We start from the raw sequence: 19,323 nt of genomic DNA, 5'->3' as shown, positions 1-19,323 counted from the left end.
TTTTCCCAGAACGTACAGTTTTTGAAAAAATCAATTTTGAAAAAAATGACAAATTTTCAACTTTGGGATTTTTTTCTGCTTTTACCGTAGTAGTTATTTAGTTGCTCTTTGCACGAAATGATTCTGTGGACTCTCCCGAATAAAATAATATAAATAGTTATTAGATTATAAACATCGAAATAGGTTTAAATAACAATTAAAGTGAAAAGGACACCCAAAACGCACCCATTTTTGCTGATATTTTTCACTTTATTTCAAAAAGTAAGGGTCTAGGAGAAAATTTGACTATATCACGCGATAGAGCAAATCTTTCTACTAAGGAAAGCATCAAGCGAATGTCCAAAATTATTTTTTATTTCAATATAGAAATAAAATAGTTTGGCGAAATGCGCGGCGGAGACAGTGGTACTCAATGACGTCAATGCGTATAGGGACCGCTGAACGGCAGGCGGTAGGCGAAGCGTCCTCCGCGCGCGCCGTTGCCATTGAGTACCACTGTCTCCGCCGCGCGTTTCGCCAAACTATTTTATTTCTATATTGAAATAAAAAATAATTTTGGACATTCGCTTGATGCTTTCCTTAGTAGAAAGATTTGCTCTATCGCGTGATATAGTCAAATTTTCTCCTAGACCCTTACTTTTTGAAATAAAGTGAAAAATATCAGCAAAAATGGGTGCGTTTTAGGTGTCCTTTTCACTTTAATTGTTATTTAAACCTATTTCGATGTTTATAATCTAATAACTATTTATATTATTTTATTCGGGAGAGTCCACAGAATCATTTCGTGCAAAGAGCAACTAAATAACTACTATGTTAAAAGCAGAAAAAAATCCCAAAGTTAAAAATTTGTCATTTTTTTCAAAATTGATTTTTTCAAAAACTGTACGTTCTGGGGGAAAACGGTTTGCAGATTCGTAATCAGCACGTCGAAATCTATAAGAAATGTTTATTCACGTTTACAAAATCGAAGAAAAGTCAAAATTTGTCGAACAGTGTAATTTACTCTGAATTCATTGCAAAAATATATTGTTTATAAATCGAAATTAGAATTAGAATATAATTTTATAATAAATAATAACGTTCTAAAAGATGCATAATAAAATAGTTATTGTACAGAAAACTTAGTCTTACTTAAAAATTATTAACCCTTATGTCTACTCAAAAGTAATATCGCTAAGGTTTGTCAGTTATTGTCGCGCACGATCACTACCTAAGCAAATTAATCGCTTCCGTTTCTGCGGAGGAATTCGCCTGTAGGATGCAACTTCTAAATAAAGGAACAAAAAGCCTGCACAGCGGTTGGTGGTTTATCAAAGCGATCGTAATTGTGGATGTTTATACTGGATGGACCAACAGAAGGCGGCATTCTTCAAACGCGATAAAAACGTATCTTTCGTGGACCTCCCAATCCGTCAGGTGAGCTACCTAAACGGCAGGTAGTGATGGACGGGATATCCGTATCATAAACGACTTACACGACAGTGAACGTTGCAGAGGATTTTCAAACTAAAGGTTTCGTTCTTTTCGTTTTTATTGCCTCTGCCACTGTTGGTGCATCTCTGGACGCAGAACCCTCGAGGAACTGTTTGCGACTGTTTCCTCCTTCGATTAGACGGGCCAATAAATTCATAAAAATATTATAAATAGAAATTAAGGAAAACTGCGTCACACAGATGGTTCCATGAAACGTTGAAAGCTGTTCGTTGGACAAGTTTTTGAGCTCCTTGGGATTTTAAGATTTACTATGTTGCTTGTGTCATTGGGGAAGAATCTTTTGCGAGACTTCAACCTGTTAACCAGTGAATTTGTATTGTGACGATAAAGTTTCTTTAATAATTCATTAGGAATTTGATTGCGAACATTAAATCAACCATCACTTTCACACTAGTCCCCTTGAGTCTTTGTACTCTCATTTTAGAGTTGGATTTATTAATCGTAATAAAATTCAGAAAATGAAGATATCTTTTTTTTATTATTTCTTTGACTCCAGAATATAGACCAAAATTATAAAAAGACGACTCAAACGAATACGAGATATAATCCAAGGCAATTTTCAAATTGGAAATTATCTTTTGATTCGTACAATGTTGAAGTTAAAAAGATATTGACTGTCACACAAAAAAGTTAGTATATTTTCTCTTGAGGTCTGTAGTAGACGACAATGTATTGTAATCTACTATTTTATGCCACTTCATTTTAATTGATACGGTAAATCTCTTATTTCTAAAACAATATTTCAAAGCGAGATTGAAACTTTCATTCTAGTTCCCTTAGATCTTCTCGTGATCCTTTTCAGTTCTAACAACTAACTTTAAACACTCTTGTAAGGTCCATTAGTACCGACAGAAAAACTGTTTTTTCTTTTTCTTAAATATTTGTCGTATAGCCACAGCCAGTTCGCTATACACTTCCTCGAACGCGTACAGAAAAGTTTTCCAAACTTTTTCAACTTCATCCTTCTCCCAGTAGGACGATTCCTCTGGAGAATGCGGGGGAGGGCCATTTGGTTATTGAAACTGTTCCAGGACAGCAGAAAATCACAGCTGCAGGGGAAGACCGTTCGATGGGCAGACTGACTGACCGTTTCCAGTCAAATGACAAAAATCAACAGCGAGTTACGTTCGGCTGGTCGATGTATCGCGAGTAGATATTTGAGCAGGACCGTTTCTTTATTTGCCATCGCGCGCGGTTTTGGCCGCGTAAAGTAACCATTCAGCTCTGACTGATATTTGTGCTAGTAATTTCGTAGACGGGAAAAGTTGCGATATATCGGTGCCGTGATGTCGCGCGGATGTAACGGAGTTACACGAATGGCGAAGCCATCATTTGCTCAACGGTTGCCCCCGTGCACCTTGGTTTATTAGCGAACTTTTAGTTTACCAAAACCGGATCTCTCGAAATTGGAACCAAGGGTGAAGTGCTGGGCAGAAATTTCGACAAACGAGAATTTTATTATCAAAAGTGAGTCCTTTGGCTCATGATTTTTCTTGGGTTTTTGAAGAACCAAAAGTAACGACCCCGAGGAAATTAACTTGAATGATAGACTATCCTCTTTTTGTGAGATTTCATATTATTTTCAGTAACTTATTGTAGTATAAATGTTGTTGCTTGTAGAAATAAAAAATACTACATTACATTACCACTCACAATCAAACTGACCAAACAGGAACATTATCCAGTATAAGATCTCATCCAAACACTCGAACAATATTCTAAATAATTACCAGCCACAGTTCAGCCCATTTCTCCAAATTCCTCGCTTCCTTCCTTCAGAACATCCAGGGCACACGCCCAGCAAGACACCACATCCCACGAGAGCCAACGAACCATCAACAACGTTCCATCACTAGGTCCTCGTACAGTCAACATACTACCACCCACCCCAACGACTTTTTCGTCACGTTTCTCAAGTCAGTCCATAGAATCTGCGATCTCGCTATAGTCGCTGCACTCCGATATCATTTAAAAAAAAGAAGAAGAGAAAAGGAAAAGAAGGTTCGCGGCTACTGGCAAACACGAACCAGCGGGACGGTCGAACGAGCAAACAAACGCTGCGACGAAGAAAGAGACGAACGTACGATCGACGCCGCGGAGAGACGATCGAGGTGATCCAAGCGCGCGTACGAGCGAGGAGCTCGCGACTGCCGCGTGGGCGGACTGCAGGGCCTCGTGCTTCCGGAGAGGATCGACCAACCGACGTGGAATCGTGAAATGGTCCCGTGCACGGATTGGCCGAGGAAACGGAGGAAAGGCGGCAACCAATGTTCTCGATCCTCAAAAAGGATCTAACCGCCAGTGAAACGTCAGCGCCGTGGACGGGCTGCTCCCAGCCAATCGAGACGATCGGCCCACATGCTTCTTTGGGCCGCCATGCTGGCCTCCGAAGGCTCCTAATTTAGAGTTCAATTAGCACCCGCGGAACAGGGGAACCGTGCGGAGGCATCGATTGGACGGTTCCCCGAGAGCAGCATCGTGGAACAGAGGAAAGACAGAGACGTCGAACAGAGACGAAGATATGTCAGCAGTCAGTCTTCGGCTCGTCCTCGCCGACTAGTGTGAAATATCGCGCCCAAGTGTTACGAGCACGACCACGCGGGACCGTGGATCTCGGGAAGCAACACCGCCGACGCTCTCTGTCTCCCTTCGGCCCCTTGTCGTTTCCTTTCCCACGTTCGCTCTTTTTCTTCCTATCCTTGAGCTTCGTTAATTCGATCGGGAAATCGATTTCAATTCAGCGACCGAAAACGTGTCTCTCCTGCTCCTTCCGGTTGTTTTTTCTCCTACTTTCCACTGCGCCTACTTTCCCGAAGCATTCAGTGACCTCTTTTCTTCTTCTTGTTTGGTGAACACGTCGAGTGACCAGCGAGGAGTTTTCTCTTCTTTTTGCCCTGTTTCTTCGATCGCGCAGTGACAAGGATAGTGGAGTAACTTGAAGAGATAAGGAGGAACCTCTTCCGAGTACCAACTCGGTTGCAGAGGAATCCAAAGGAATTTGAAGACAGAAACAGGACTCTTCTCTTCTTCTTGTCTTGCTTCTTCGAGAATCGATCAGAAATAGCGGAGTTTCTTGAAGAGATTGAGAGAGTTGAACCTCTCCCGAGTCTCAACTCGGTTTCGAAAATATCTGAAGAGATTTGGGAACCCAAGAACACGACTTTTCTTTTCTTTTCCCGTTTTTCGAATACCATCTGTTAGTTAAAATAGTGGAATAATTTGGAAAGAGGACCGATCCTCTTCCGAGTCCCGACTCGGTTGCAGAGGAATTTGAGGAGTTTTGGAGAACGAGGAACATGCAGCCCGCAACAGCCACCCCAAGTTCCCCAGCACGCTCTTCTTGCTGTGAGAGAGATAGAGAAAGGGAGATTCACGAGGATCGCGATCAGGAACGTAACGGAGCAGTGAGACAAAGTCGAGCGACGCCTGAAACTGATCGCGAAGAACAGAACGATGACCGAACAGTAGTCTGCGGGCAAAGTATTAGCGGCATGACGATTGGAGGAAATCAGGGATTGCCCCTTTCGCTGTCTCTTGAGGATCGGGATCTATGGACCAAGTTTCAATGTCTTACTAATGAAATGATTGTCACGAAGAATGGGAGGTAAGTGAAAACTGGTATTATTATTGTGTATAATAGTTTTACCAGGGACTTTTTATGTAGAATGTAAACCATTGTTAAAGAGAAGCTGGGGAACATGAGTGACAATTTCTTGTATGTAATTAATTCCATGAAATGAGATATCGATACATTAGCAGTCAAATATATGGAATCACTTGATCATTTTTATTGGAATAATATCATTATTCACATACAAACATTAGGAAATACGAAATACAATATTCTCAAAAATCAAAGTTCCAAAGCATGATAGAGACTAAAAAATTTTTTAGCACTTTGTGTCACTTTAAAATTCAAATATTTTTATAAAATGTATATATTATTAACGAACATAATTTTATTAAATTTTTCGAAAGTATCTTTATGGAAAGTGCATGACATACCAGAGACATCATCTGAAGTCGAAGTATGTTTGATAAGTTGTCTATGAAAGGAATATTGACGTATTAGATATCGATGATTTTCTAACATATTTCAATCATTTTATCTTTCAAAATAGAATATTACAAGTTTTGAGTTCGATAAGTTAAAAAGATCCGCTGGTTAAAAGGTCCGAGGCAAGGATGGCTCTCCGTCGCACATAAAAATGTATTAATTAGAGCGTCAGTGCGAACAAGGCAGAAGGTAAAAATAATAGTTCATGTGCGTGTACCATGTGAGGGAAGATGCAGAATGGAAAAAGATTGTTGCAAAACGTTATGAGAGTTTAGATGATTCACGCGGATGAATGCGCGCAACAGAAACAGCCCAGTGTTCTTCCCCAGCTTGATTAGCATCATTCGTTATGTCTGCATCTTTGTTACTAGTAATCTAAATGAATAAAAAGCACTGGCCATTGATAAATGCTTCTTCCATGTTTCCATCTATAGGGACAATAAAACGTCTTATTTTTTAATAAACTTCTTGCCACTATAGATTCTTATTTTACAATTTGTTGATCATATAAACAGACGATTGTGGAAATGTTTGTAATTCTAGGATTAATTCTAAGTTATCACAAACCTGTACACTTTCAAAGTAGTCTTTTCTCTTAACAACAAAGGCTAATTTTTATAGACGTTTTCAAAGTTAGTCAAAAGCTTGAATACATGTAACATACATGTGGAATAGTATTCCTTAATTTTAGAACATTATACTTTTCGCAATAACTACAAAAGTGTTCACAGTTTTATTACAACTAAAACAAAATATGAAGAATATTCTTCCTAATTATAAAACTGTAAGCAGATTTACAAGTACAACATTTTTAAACTTATATTGAAAAAAAAAAATTCAAGGTCCATCTAGCATCTCAAACATTGTTCTGATAGAAACTAAGTAGCCTTTGTTATTAGAAAACAGTCAATTTAATTTTTGAGACCAACTCGTGATAATTGTACTCTCAGTTGTGAGAGTCTTTTATCGTTCTAACAAAAGAAGAGAGAATCTGAATACAGAAAGTGAGAGATCAGATTGACAGAGGGGAAATCGCGGGTAGATCAAAAGATATCCGGTGTATCCTGACCGACTACTTTTACGATTCGTATAGTATTAAAGACGATTACGGTTTGTCGACCGCGCTCTTCCTTTACGGGCAAACGCTCACAGGCACTCAGTTCAACGGGTGAATGTTTTCCTCGAGATCCTGACTATCGTAAAGTTTTATTGCTGTCGGCACGATTCTTCTGCCCGATCGCCGCCATCGGTGTTACTTTCATTAGTGTTTATAAAAATTTTGTTCCTCTTAGCCGCCTGGGGATCTTCACCGTCGACCCATGAAGCGTTCTCTGGTAGCTAGTACCAGCAAAAATTAAACTTCGATAAAGATAAGGGGAGCCCTGAATCACTGGACCAATAAAACTTACATGCTGAACCGTGTATTTAAGGTGTTTGATGTATTTTCGTTGTTTTTACGTTTCAGGCGAATGTTCCCAGTGGTGAAGGTGGTCGCGCGAGGATTGGAACCGAAAGCCATGTACACGCTCTTGCTTGAGTTCGTCCAAGTGGATCCACATAGGTAATTAAAAATACGTCGAATAAGTGTGCGAGTCCATTTGAGAGTGTCTTACGATAGCTGCTCTCCAGAGTACTCTCGAACTGTGTAACTAGCTGACAATATTTCAAAAGTTTTCTGTTCTCGAAAAGTGGTTTAAAAAACTACAGTAGCCTCACGAAAATGTCCATTTGAATTTTACTTATATATGTAGCTCTCTAAAGAACTTTGGTATTGAAACAGAAAGGACGAGCAAGAATTCACTGTATTTAATAAGAAAGAAAGCATTTTTAAGAAAAGAAAATACTAAGTTCCATGAATTAAACATCACAAAGTAGAGTGCATTTTTGACATTTGTACAAGAATTACGCTTTGTTAGATAATGTATAACAACTTAGAAATTTTGTACGATTGACAGCAAGACAAGTTGAGCATTTAATAATCTTAATATTAGACACTCTTTTTCTTCATAAAATAAAATTAAATCTTTGGTTTTTTAAATTCATATTTTGATGAATACAATTACAAAAGGCAACTTTTATTCGCTGTTAACAACGTAGAGCTGGGTATTGAAAATTGAAAATAATTGAAAAACATGCAAATGAAAACTTTGTTTATAGATGGAAATACGTTAACGGAGAATGGGTGCCAGGTGGAAAAGCGGAAGTTGCTCCACCGAATCCAATTTATATTCATCCAGAAAGTCCCAATTTCGGATCCCATTGGATGAAAGAGGCAGTGTCGTTTGCTAAAGTAAAGTTGACGAACAAATCTAACGGGAACGGCCAGATCATGTTGAATTCGTTACACAAATACGAACCTCGAGTTCATCTAGTCCGTGTGGATGCAGTGGAGCAAAGAACGGTACGATGGTATACCAATCTTTTTAACATTTCTGTAGAGTCAGATGGAAAAATCTAATATAACACTTTTTTCAAAATCGAGATACTCTTCTCTGTGTATCTAGATGAAATCTATCAGTTTACAAAAACTGATACCTGTATACTATATATCTAGTTTAAGAAATAAAAACAAAGTGGCAAATCATAACACGTGGGTTTACTTAAATTTAAAATTACTGTACTGAAGAATTAAAAGATCATGACATATCAGGTTTTGCCAGCTGACTACAGATTCCTCTTAAAGTAATTGAAAATTTTACAATTACATTCAGTAATTATTAATTATATTAAAATCAAATGCACGCATTATCTTCAGGTTCTGACGTATCGCTATCCCGAGACACAGTTCATAGCTGTGACCGCCTATCAAAACGAAGAAGTGACGAACTTAAAGATCAAGTACAATCCCTTTGCGAAAGCGTTTCTCGATGCCAAGGAAAGGCCTGCTGATCCTCAGACTTATCCACAATGTGCGTTAGTCGATTAGGCATCATTGAACACGATTAAATGTTTGTAGTATAAATTTAGTAAATAAGAAAATAAGTAAAATTACGAATTACAGACACAGGTACTTGGTTTCTACCACAGCCTACTATGGGATACGAATACAACACAGCTATTGCAGCTACACAAAATCAAGTGTCCGTGACGGTTAATAATCACCTCTCTAATCCTTGCACTGTTTCTACTGCTAGCCATAGGAATACCTGCAGATCGACACCTTACACTTTGAGACACAAGTACATTCAAGATGGTAAGATCTTTTAAGTTTTTTAAGACTGTTTTCTAGAATTTCTTCATATAAATAGAAATTAACGTATTTTAAGCGTTTTCTCAACAATTCTTAGCTCAAAAACGGAGGCTGAAACACAGTTTCGTTTATCTTCATTTTCATCCTATTTTGGCATGTAGAATCACCTCTTAAAATTTCTGACACTTGACGTCGAATACCTTGTATAAATAACGATTACAATTACTATTACAGAGCAACGTGCGGATCCATACAGTCCAGTACAACTGTTGCATTCAACAGCGTATGTGGCAGCATCAGGGTGGTCACCAAGAAGTCCCGAATCTCTTCAAAATTTAAATCCAGCTTGTTTGCCGCCTCCTCAAGAATGGTCCACGTCTCCTTCATCATCTCCAACTTCATCTTCGCACGCAGTATTCAGTAGGAATACTGTTGGGACAGCATCTCCAACCACAGCTACTGGATGCACTTTATATGTCCCATCTAACTTACCTTCCGTTTCTCAAGACCATGGCCATTGTACAGATACCTCTGCTTGGATTCATCCCTCCACTCTTTCAGAGCAGCAACAACAGCAACAACAATCTTACTTGAACTTGAACCTACATTTACATCATCAGATGTCATCCTACACTTCTGTTCCACACACCGGATTACATCATTCTTTGCATCCAAATGGTACAGATACAGTTCCTCCAGTTGACGAGTACGTGCACGAGTACCAAGCGTCTCCTGTTCAATCGACGACACCTGACCGTCATCCACAGCATCATCATTCTCAAATGTTGCATTTACAACCGATTCAACAGGCTGGAACAGTGTCTCCTGTTAGTGTCGAATACGACGCCCCTTCAAAGGAACATCACATACCCGTTAGTTACTCGGATCAAAACGCAGATACATTGAATGATGTTCAATCAGATGAGAACCGAAGATATCTCACCACAGTTATTGATAGACATCATAGACAAGAGGCAGATATCGCGTCCAATGATCAAGCCACTGCTTGGACTCCATTAACACCACCACCTGCTCCACAAACTACAGCAATTTGATCTAAGTATGTGATACTACAGAGATATTACTTAATGATTTCGATCTTGGTTTTCATAGTTAGGTGATTACGTGAGAACAAAAAATCCAAGCATAAAGTATAAGATTATTCACATTGTTCATTTAAGTGCAATACGAATTACATGTAGGGAAATTTGAAATCATTATGATACAATAAATACTGTAAAGAGAGATATAGAGAAAGTATTGATAACATATGCTAAAAGTAGGTGCGATTACATTTATGAAGGTACTATTTATACAGTTTGTAGGTTTCATTTGACAAACTGTTGAAGTAATTATTTTATGCACTTTACAATCGATTAATTGATATCAATTCAATTTCGATTTCTAAGAAATCAATCCGTCCTAAGATTGTGTCTTATAGTTTTTAGAAAATATGTATTGAATAATACGATTACTAAAATAAAACATACTGTACGTAAATATATCGCTTGTTCTTCATAGATAAAGAGATACAACAATATTATAAGACAATTTGCTCATAGAAAACATTATTTATTTCTCCACAGAATTCTATATATATTATGTATTTTTATCTTTTTATACAGATGCATATGAAAACACTCTTCCTTTACATTCTACTAAAATCTATATGTAAATTAAATTTATAACTGTTATACATATAATACTTAATTAATGTTTGGTAAATAAGTCCTCAGAAATTAAAAAAAATTTGAATAAATTGCTTATTCATACAATTTACAGAATAGTAAAATGAGAAAGAAGAGTTGAATTAACTAATACGTTTCAGAGACTATAGTATTTAAAATATTTATATTCATATAAATTAGGAGTATATTATAATGATATCCAAGGTTTTATACATCAGATATAAATTAACCAAACCAGTGATTGCCCATGCAATCTCTTGTCCACTCTGTCTGACATACCCAACACCAATGATAACCACAACCTCCTCTGGTACATACCATGTGCATACATCCTCCTAGAAAAAAATTTATGATTGAAAATATTCCCTGCTGCTACTTACAAAAGTAATATTACTATTTACCATCTCTTTCAGTTGGTGTTCTACATTTTGGACACGGTTTCGTTGATATTTGTATAGTTTTTTTACTAGCTTCATCCCACTTTGCCTAGAAGATATACAGTGCAAATAAAAATCGTTGCCAAAAATAACTTATTCTTGTAATATATGCTATTTCACATACATCTTTAGCTTTTACTGGATCGATTGAATAACCATCAGATTTGTGCACTGTGTTAGAAGATTCTGATGGCTGCAATTCACACTCTCCTACATGAAATCCTTGTAGACACCTTCTGCAGAAGACATACTAAGAACATATAATACATTAATCATGTTTTATACATCTATTAAAGCCTGTTTATTTTTTAAAGTACACTTTGATATATATAGTTACCCCACAACCACCTATACATTGAATTCTCCTACATTCATCGCTGCTACCATCATCTGGAGATGATGGTATAATACCCATGCCACAATCTGGTCTAGGACATAGAAGACCACCGGCACGTAAAACATACTCTTCTGTACTGAACCTTTGATATTGTTCATACTGTACAATGAAGTATATCATTAGTAACTGATAATTTTTAATGTTTACGCTTTTTATAAAATACCTGCTGCGGAGATAGAAGATGAAAATGGTGAACTTCAGGAATAAAAGAATTAGGACATCCTGCTGGACATGGAAGAGTATAATATCCCTTAGTTTCATCGAATTGAAACTGACGTTCCCTTAAACGAACTGAACAATAATCTCGGAAGCAATCGAGACAAGTTACATGACCGGCTTCACACGGGAATACCAATACTGTATCTCTAGAAACAGATAAACCTTTATGCCAAATCATTACCATTTCCATTTATATTATAATAAACTCATTAATTACCTAATATCTGTGCAAGCAAGGCAAGGTATTTTCCTTAAATTTGGTTTTATAAGATAAAGAGGAACTGCTTCATCTTTTTCCCCTAGACTCGGATGTCTTGCACATTTGAAATAAAAGTGAGCATATAAAACTTGAGACTCTGTATCACTGTCAGAGAATGACATTGGTGCTGGGCATAAATCATTTTCACAGTGAACTGTTATTCTTTTAGGTAATAATACATCTGGCCAACATTGAGGATCTCTGTCTACTGTAACCGCACCACTATTACAAGTTGCACATCGCACTCTTAATTTTCCTCTTGTGACTGCTTTGCAAGGTGCAGAACAGAATACAAAGAAATGTGCTCGATTTTCTTGATGCTCTATGAACAGTAATAAAATAATATTAATAACTATCCTCATAATCGGTTACATTTTTAAAAAGTTTACATTTAATAGATATGCACTTTAACCATTTCTGTGTTTATCCTTTAAAAGGCTACGATTATTCTACCTTCCGTAGATGAACTTTCTTGTAGACCTGACTCGTCCAAAGGCAAATCTGTAAGAGTCTCATTCAGGGGCTTGCTACCGCTGTCATTCAACTCAGATAACTCTGAAGACTCATCAATAGTATTTGTATCTCTACTCCTATTCAGTTTTTGAGGCGCAGTTCGAATTGCATGTAAGACACTTTGTTGTCCTAAGTCACATTCCTACGACATTATAAAAGAAACAAAGTAAGAAGTGAAACAAGATGGAAAACTGCATACATCTACAAAAATCAAAAATAATTGTAGAAAGTGTAAAATACATAAAAGAATAGGAAAAATACAGCGAGGTTAGGTACATTAAATGATTTATACTATAAAAACGAAAAACTGTCAACGGTATAGCAGTACGCGATACATGTTACTTACTTCTATTGTTGTCGAATTATGCAGCTCTTTACCAGCAAATATAATTTTTATATCTTCTGGCGATGTTTCCATTCGGGAAGCTATTACCTCTTTCACGTTCTTTATGTCCCATTTTGGATCTAAATCAACAACAAGTGTGTTTCCTGTGTTCGTTTTAATGTATATGCTTAATGAATTTGTTATTCGTCGCTTGCCGAACCAAATTAATTGCAACATTGTCAAGAACACATTTCGTATGAAGTCGAAAAAAAAGCTCATACCGAGTACTTAGTACGTCACTCATTTATTTTGAACTTCCTTTAAGAGGGAGAGAGATGAAGATGAGGAAATACTTTTTGAAAACAGTCAAGTAAGTACTTTTGCTTCGTCGGTTAAAATGGTTATCCAAAACATGTTCGAACGAAAAGTTTCTGCGACATGTTTGAAATGTTGGATAACTAAGAAATTTTAGGAAACTAAGAAACACTAAAGTATATTAAAAGTAAATATATGTACAAAAATTTTTATTATTTTGCATTCAGAGTATAATTAGGTTTTCTTTCTTCTTGACTAAACTCATTAACTTTTTTTAATCAAATTATGATTTCAAAAACTAATTGCAATGTAGTATACGAGTTTGTTAATGTAATGGATCTGTCTTATAAAATAAAAGTGTATAATGGATCTATCTTATTAAATAAAAACATATAATGGATGTCTTATAAAATAAAATAAAATATATAAATAATTCATATATTCTATATGCTACAGGTACGAATTTTACACTTTCTTGATCTGTGATCTGCTTAATTCGCTTAGGAGCTGAAATAAAAATGTCTAATATAAATATATAATCATATCTTCATAAAAATTTGATAAAAGAAAAGTAATTACGTTTTTCTGGAATTTTCAAAGATGCCTATTCCTCCTTAGACATGCTTTTTCTCTCTTCAGTGAGTCATGTTTTACATTGTGCTACCAGAAAATTTAACTGTTCTTGTACTCTGCCTTCTCTTGCTATTATTTTCATTTAAATTAATATTTATAGCACTTTCTAACTCCATGCTGGAATTAATCTGTTTATCATCTTTGATATCAGCTTTAACAGAACCTTTTCTTCTTACGCTTGAAGGAGTTTTATTTTCTTTGGCCTCTAATTCCTGCATACTCAAGTAAGTCTTTCTTAATGATTTCCTTCTAAGCTCAGGTGTGGTCACTGAAGTAATACTTCTGTTTCTTAGAACTCTTATACTCTCATTATTTTCACTTCTGTCATCATTTGAATTTTCATGAGAATTTTTATCATTATCCTCTATAGCATTCTGTCTTCTTAAACTTGGTCTTGGTGTTGCATGTTTTCTGCTTATACGCGGTAATTTGGTAATATTTTTGCGTGTAGAATTTTTTAATTCAGAATCTTGATGAGTGCTATGTACATCTTCAGATTCTTCACAACTATTATCACCAAAATTAAGCTTTTTTTGAACATTAAATGTTACATCCTCACTAGGTTGATCTAAGTTTAAACTGTCTATTCTTTCCAGTGCTGCAGCTAAATCATATTTTAATTGTGTTTCTTCATCTACTGGTATATCATTTAAATTCACATTATCATCAAAGTTAACTTTATGAGATGATTTTCTTTGAGAATCTATTACACCTGGACTCTTTGGTTGCTTCAATATTCTTTTTCTTGGTATTTGATCAGAGTTCACATAAGATATTGAACTGTCTAATTGAATTTCTGGTGTTTTACACATCTGACTTATCTTTATAACAGTAAGGGGACTTTTGATTTTTCTTTCAGATAACTGCACTTTACGTAGTAAGCTTGATCGTCTCTTTTCATGCTTGATAGGAGTGAATTTCCTACCATAAAGAGAGTTTGCCACAGATTTTTGAGCTTTGTATGGTGTACTAGAACTGTTTATGTTTCCTAACATGTGAATTTCTGCCATATCATTACCACTTCTCAATTTTTGTGGCATGTTCTTCTTTTTTTCTATCAAAAAGGTTCTAAGTGAATTTGATTTCTTAGGAACAACTTTATTTTTTACTGAAGTTTTCTTTTTATTAATACCTTTACTAGGTGGTTTTTCTTCTTCTTCTTCTTGCCAGCCTTGTGCATGCAATTTCTCTAATTTTTCAAATCTTGAATTACAATTCTGTACTTCGATGTACATCATGTCCCAAAATCCTTGCAAATCCTTACAAGTAACTAACATTTCTCCTTTGCCTGTTTCACAATCAGAAACTAGACCACGAAATCTTTCAAATTTCTTACTTATCAACAAATTTGTCTGTCCAATAGCTTGATTGATTTGATACTGTGCATCTTCTGCTATTCCAGCTTCATCTTTTATCATTTCCCACTTTCTACAGAGTTCATTCAATTTATCTGTTTCTCTGTTTAACAGGAACTGAAAATATTGGGCTGTACGTACTTCTTCTTCAACAGAAATATTCAAATTTTTCATGACAGTATCCTTTGTAGGAATATCATTAACCGGGGAATAGCCAAGACTAAAACCATGTCTTAATTGCTGTTCTTTCCTTGCATTACTTTTACCACGGCTAGAAACAACATATGGAGAAAAAAAGGCTGGTTCACTGCTAAGTGAATCAGAGTGCTCCATGGAATTTTTGTTACTATTTGGAGAAGGTGATGCTTTTATAGTGCTATTATTGTTTGACATATTATTCAATTCTTTTATCTTACTATTATATTTATGACTGCTTTCATTATTGCTATTGCTATTGTTATTAGATGAATGCAATTTTTCATCATCATCGGATGACAATCTTAATACTATGTCTTCAGTAGAACTTTCTTTAGAATCATTAATATCTTCTTTTTCATCATTTATAGATACATTACATTTTTCATTATTAATATTTTGTGCAGTATTACTTTTTCTATTTGATCTCTTTACCATTGGAGAGAAAGACATAAAATTAATCATTTTACTAGGTGTTATACCATGTGGCACTCGACCAAATAACATTTCTGGCAACCCAGTGGGAGCTTTAAATTTGTAATCATTTGGAACAATGGACTGTTTTTGTATTTTTTGTTGTTTTAGTTCTTTCCTTATACCAGAATTTGAAGTTTTGGCCTTTACTTGTGTTGTACTTTGTGTTGTAGCTTTTGTTGTAGCCTTGTTTATTAATCGTTTCTGTGTAGCTTTTGTAATTCCTTTTGGGAAAGCTTTAGGGATGTTATGTATCTTTGAAATATCTTTATTATGTTTATGTACCAACTCATCTTTATTAAGTGGAGAATAGACATTATGATGTACAACTCCAACCACAAATACTGGTTTCTTTTTCCTGCATTCCACCTCTTTACGTTTGTCTCGTTCTGCTTTCCATTTAAGGAGTCTAGTCATACGGTCCTTGCCTACATTTGAAGTTGACTGGATTTCTGAAATTAGGATATCTAACATTATAAATATTACTGGTGTAATTAAAAAATATATACAAAACTAATATACGAACCCTTGGTTTTAGTGTCCAAGGAACTCAAAATATCTCTATTTTCATTAAAGACAGTAGCTCTCTGGGTTTTACGTGTTTGTTTACACGCCTCACCACGAGCATTTCGGCCCTCTTTTATATCACCAAAACCAAATGGTTTTTCCTTATATTGCCGCCGAAACGTTGCCATTTTACCAAATTACAAAAACAGAGTATTCTTAGACACAGTAGTGTTCAACAGCATTCCTCAACGGACATTTAATTTGAAAATAATACGTGTGATGCAGTTACGCGCAGCGATTAGACGTAAGCCCTTAAAGTTAGCCACAAGTGGTCACGTGATTCGCGTACTTAAATGTTAAGCGGGCTTTGCACGACGAGACTTGCCTCGAGACATGTTTTGCGACAAGTGATGAGACCAGACCACTTCAAATCATTTTGGCTCTCATCGAATCTCCAAAAAAGTAAAAAAATTCAAAATAATTTCAAGTGGACTCAAATCCATCCCTTAAATTGTCGCGAAGCATGCTTCGAGCAAGTTTCATCATGTAGATCCCGCTTTATTTGTGTCGCGAGTCATGTGACCACTTGTGGCTAACTTTAAGTGCTACGCATGAGATGCTTGTTGCCGCCTGTTCGATCATCTACCAATTTTCTCTTGTTTTTCTGTAGAAAAAAGCTAAACGTTTTCTTCTTAGCTGTTCACTATAGTTTTTTGTATTTTCTTGTAAAATTTGTGTTTTTGTGCAGTAGAAGAGGCCCTAAAACAGGAAGATACTGGTAAATGAGTGACAGCAATTTTCTTGCTTTACATATTGAGAATTTCTTAACTACACTCTATTTTGTCGTATCATTTTTGTGTATTTAAGTTAATTATCAACATATAACATAGTATACAATATTGCGCAAATTTAGTAAATTTAGACATTTTAGTTTTGTATTATTTAATGATATTACTAATATTAACGAATTTAGGGCAAATAAAACATGGCGTCGAAAATCAAATAACGTTTTGAAAATTTTTAATATCATTAATTAATGATACACTTTATAGACTATAATTACGTATTTATAAATTGTAACGCGGACTATATTAATTTGATATTTCTCTTTGATTTTAGCAACTTATTTTGTATTTTTATGTTGCATATAAGAATTGTGCGATAGAAGACCTAGGACCTAAGGTAAAATGCATGCATTCCTCGAACAAACTGACGCAGTAGTGGTCATTGCAAAGGTAAGTCTTTTTTACTACTTTCTTAAGTATTATTACGGAATTCACAACATTTTTGTCCATTCGAAAATATAAATCCTTGCGTATTTTAATGTAATAAAATTATATGTTCTTTTTAATGTATTTTCGAATTTCATAAGGTATTTTAATCTAATAGAAATTCTGAATTAGAAGTCATGTTACCGCGCATGCTGTCAATCGCGTGGTTATTATTGCGCATGCTCATAGTGGTTATTACGCTTGGTGACAGTTTTTTCCCGCCTCATTTCAAATTATATTAGTTTTTTTTTAAATATAATTAAAAAAAAATTAAAGGGTAAAAAATAATTGTAGAGAGCAATAAAACATTTAATAATAACAATAAATGAACAATTTTTCAAAGTGATATTGTTGTGAATTAATAAATAAAATCAAATAATAACAATGGTAACAATAATAATAGTAACTGTAGTAACAATAACAATAATAATAACAATAGTACAGATGAAGTATAACGGCTATGCATACACTGAATCTGTATAGTAATGTGTAATGATACATACAAATGTATCTCACAAAACTAAATTATTTTACAGTTAATTAATTAAATTAATTTAGAATCTAGTAATTAGGCTAAGTGAAGTAGTTTAGGTTAACAAGATTACGTTTTTTAAATTAAAATGTATTAGCTTTTAGTTAAATAGAATTTTTATTATAAACAGAGGACAAATAACATTAATAGATAGATTGCAAACCATTTTGGTCAAAATGCTTGCCTTTGAAACACTGTATAGCTTCACTATCAACCAGTGCTATCACAGACGCGTATAACATTTGTAATGCTACTTCAATGAACTGTTCATAAACTGGCCTTACAAACAGAGGTCTCTGAAATCTGTCTTGTACGTTTAGATCGGTAAGGCAGATTTTAAGCTCGAAATATCATAAGAAGGTACACGTATTCTGTATAGAGAATAGATACGTATATTTTTTCCAGATTGAAAAATAAATAGTAAATTTTATCTTCAATTAAATAGATAAATATTATATAACATATGTATATGATAAAAAAAATTTGTACGTTACATGTATGTAAATACTGCTCGAGAATTTCATTCTGGTGCAAGATACTTCTTAACTTTTTCGTAATTGTCCTTTACGAACTTGTCCCAAAGTAAATCAGCCATAGTGATCCGATCAAACATAGGATAAGCCCTATGTTTTTCAATGTTTTTCACGTTCACTTTGATTCTGGGTTGTTCTGATTGCTTCTTATTAGAATATGTACGAACCGTGCTTTGTCTTTCTGAAAAATTCATTATCGCGATTAATACAGCGGTCCTTCATCAATTAACTAAACACAACTCTTTTATTAACTAAACGCTCACTCGTATTAATTGAATTAATTACTTAAAATCAACTCCTCTTCGATGTCTTCCTCGTCATAGAGTCTTGTACGAAGATTCGATAAATCCTTGAAAGGCAAAAGTCCATCCCTACAATCAATTTCTTTAGGACTTTCAATTTCTCTTTGCCGCAATCCAATCACCGGTGATTCCAAACGATACTCGCTCCTCGAATATACCGCTTCTCGAATACGTTCTGGAGATCCATAAGTGTCCTTGAACAGGACACTGTACCCTGGGGCGGAAGTATTTTGTTGGATCAATTCTTCGGAATTGACTTCCTCGTGGACCGACTGTTCTGATTTAGTTTCCCAATCGCTATCAGAAGGTACCAGCGCTTTGAATCTTTTCTTCCTTTTCAGTTTCGCTTCCCGTTTCTGCCTTTTTGTCCCCTGTTTCTTCTTCACGTAGTTCTCTACCGTTTTTGTCTTATTCAGTTGAAGCTTAGCCTGCGTAGATGAAGAAGAGCTTGGGTCCACAGCAGACAGACTTATGCTGCTCAATCTATTAGTGGCTCTTCCATGTTGCACGGGCGTGCTGCAAAGAACGGAAGCACGTTTGCGTATCACAGCGCGGCTGTAGCACGATTCAGTGGACGAGGAAGACATTTTGCGTATTTTTTGTTTTCACAACTTTTTCGAATTTCGT

At 35.5% G+C, this 19,323-nt stretch overlaps 4 protein-coding genes across 4 annotated transcripts; 1 reads left to right on the top strand and 3 right to left on the bottom strand.

Annotated features, from left to right (window-relative positions):
* The first annotated feature begins 4,790 nt into the window (after positions 1-4,790).
* Positions 4,791-9,796, top strand: Byn (T-domain transcriptional activator brachyenteron). Its single transcript, XM_076378215.1, has 6 exons — positions 4,791-5,098; positions 7,017-7,112; positions 7,709-7,952; positions 8,307-8,460; positions 8,553-8,744; positions 8,976-9,796. The coding sequence occupies exons 1-6, from the start codon at positions 4,791-4,793 to the stop codon at positions 9,794-9,796; spliced, it is 1,815 nt and encodes a 604-aa protein (XP_076234330.1).
* A 539-nt stretch (positions 9,797-10,335) lies between these two features.
* On the bottom strand, positions 10,336-12,969 carry Park (E3 ubiquitin-protein ligase parkin). Its single transcript, XM_076378532.1, has 8 exons — positions 12,601-12,969; positions 12,195-12,396; positions 11,700-12,063; positions 11,427-11,628; positions 11,204-11,362; positions 10,991-11,116; positions 10,831-10,915; positions 10,336-10,764 (listed from the first exon to the last, which is right to left on the bottom strand). Exons 1-8 carry the CDS (start codon positions 12,856-12,858, stop codon positions 10,655-10,657), a joined length of 1,506 nt encoding a protein of 501 aa, XP_076234647.1. The 5' UTR covers positions 12,859-12,969; the 3' UTR covers positions 10,336-10,654.
* Positions 12,970-13,074: 105 nt separating this feature from the next.
* On the bottom strand, positions 13,075-16,271 carry LOC143179602 (uncharacterized). The gene is made up of 3 exons (XM_076378916.1): positions 16,078-16,271; positions 13,474-16,003; positions 13,075-13,401 (listed from the first exon to the last, which is right to left on the bottom strand). The coding sequence occupies exons 1-2, from the start codon at positions 16,244-16,246 to the stop codon at positions 13,545-13,547; spliced, it is 2,628 nt and encodes an 875-aa protein (XP_076235031.1). The 5' UTR covers positions 16,247-16,271; the 3' UTR covers positions 13,075-13,401; positions 13,474-13,544.
* Positions 16,272-18,351: 2,080 nt separating this feature from the next.
* LOC143179601 (uncharacterized) lies at positions 18,352-19,283 on the bottom strand. Its single transcript, XM_076378915.1, is given in 2 exon segments — positions 18,352-18,575; positions 18,680-19,283. Coding segments are annotated over 2 exon segments (828 nt in total).
* Between the last annotated feature and the right edge of the window lie 40 nt (positions 19,284-19,323).

The sequence above is a fragment of the Calliopsis andreniformis genome, chromosome 5, assembly GCF_051401765.1.
Source record: "Calliopsis andreniformis isolate RMS-2024a chromosome 5, iyCalAndr_principal, whole genome shotgun sequence".
Taxonomy (NCBI): domain Eukaryota; kingdom Metazoa; phylum Arthropoda; class Insecta; order Hymenoptera; family Andrenidae; genus Calliopsis; species Calliopsis andreniformis.
This window is presented reverse-complemented; position numbering and strand designations above follow the sequence as displayed.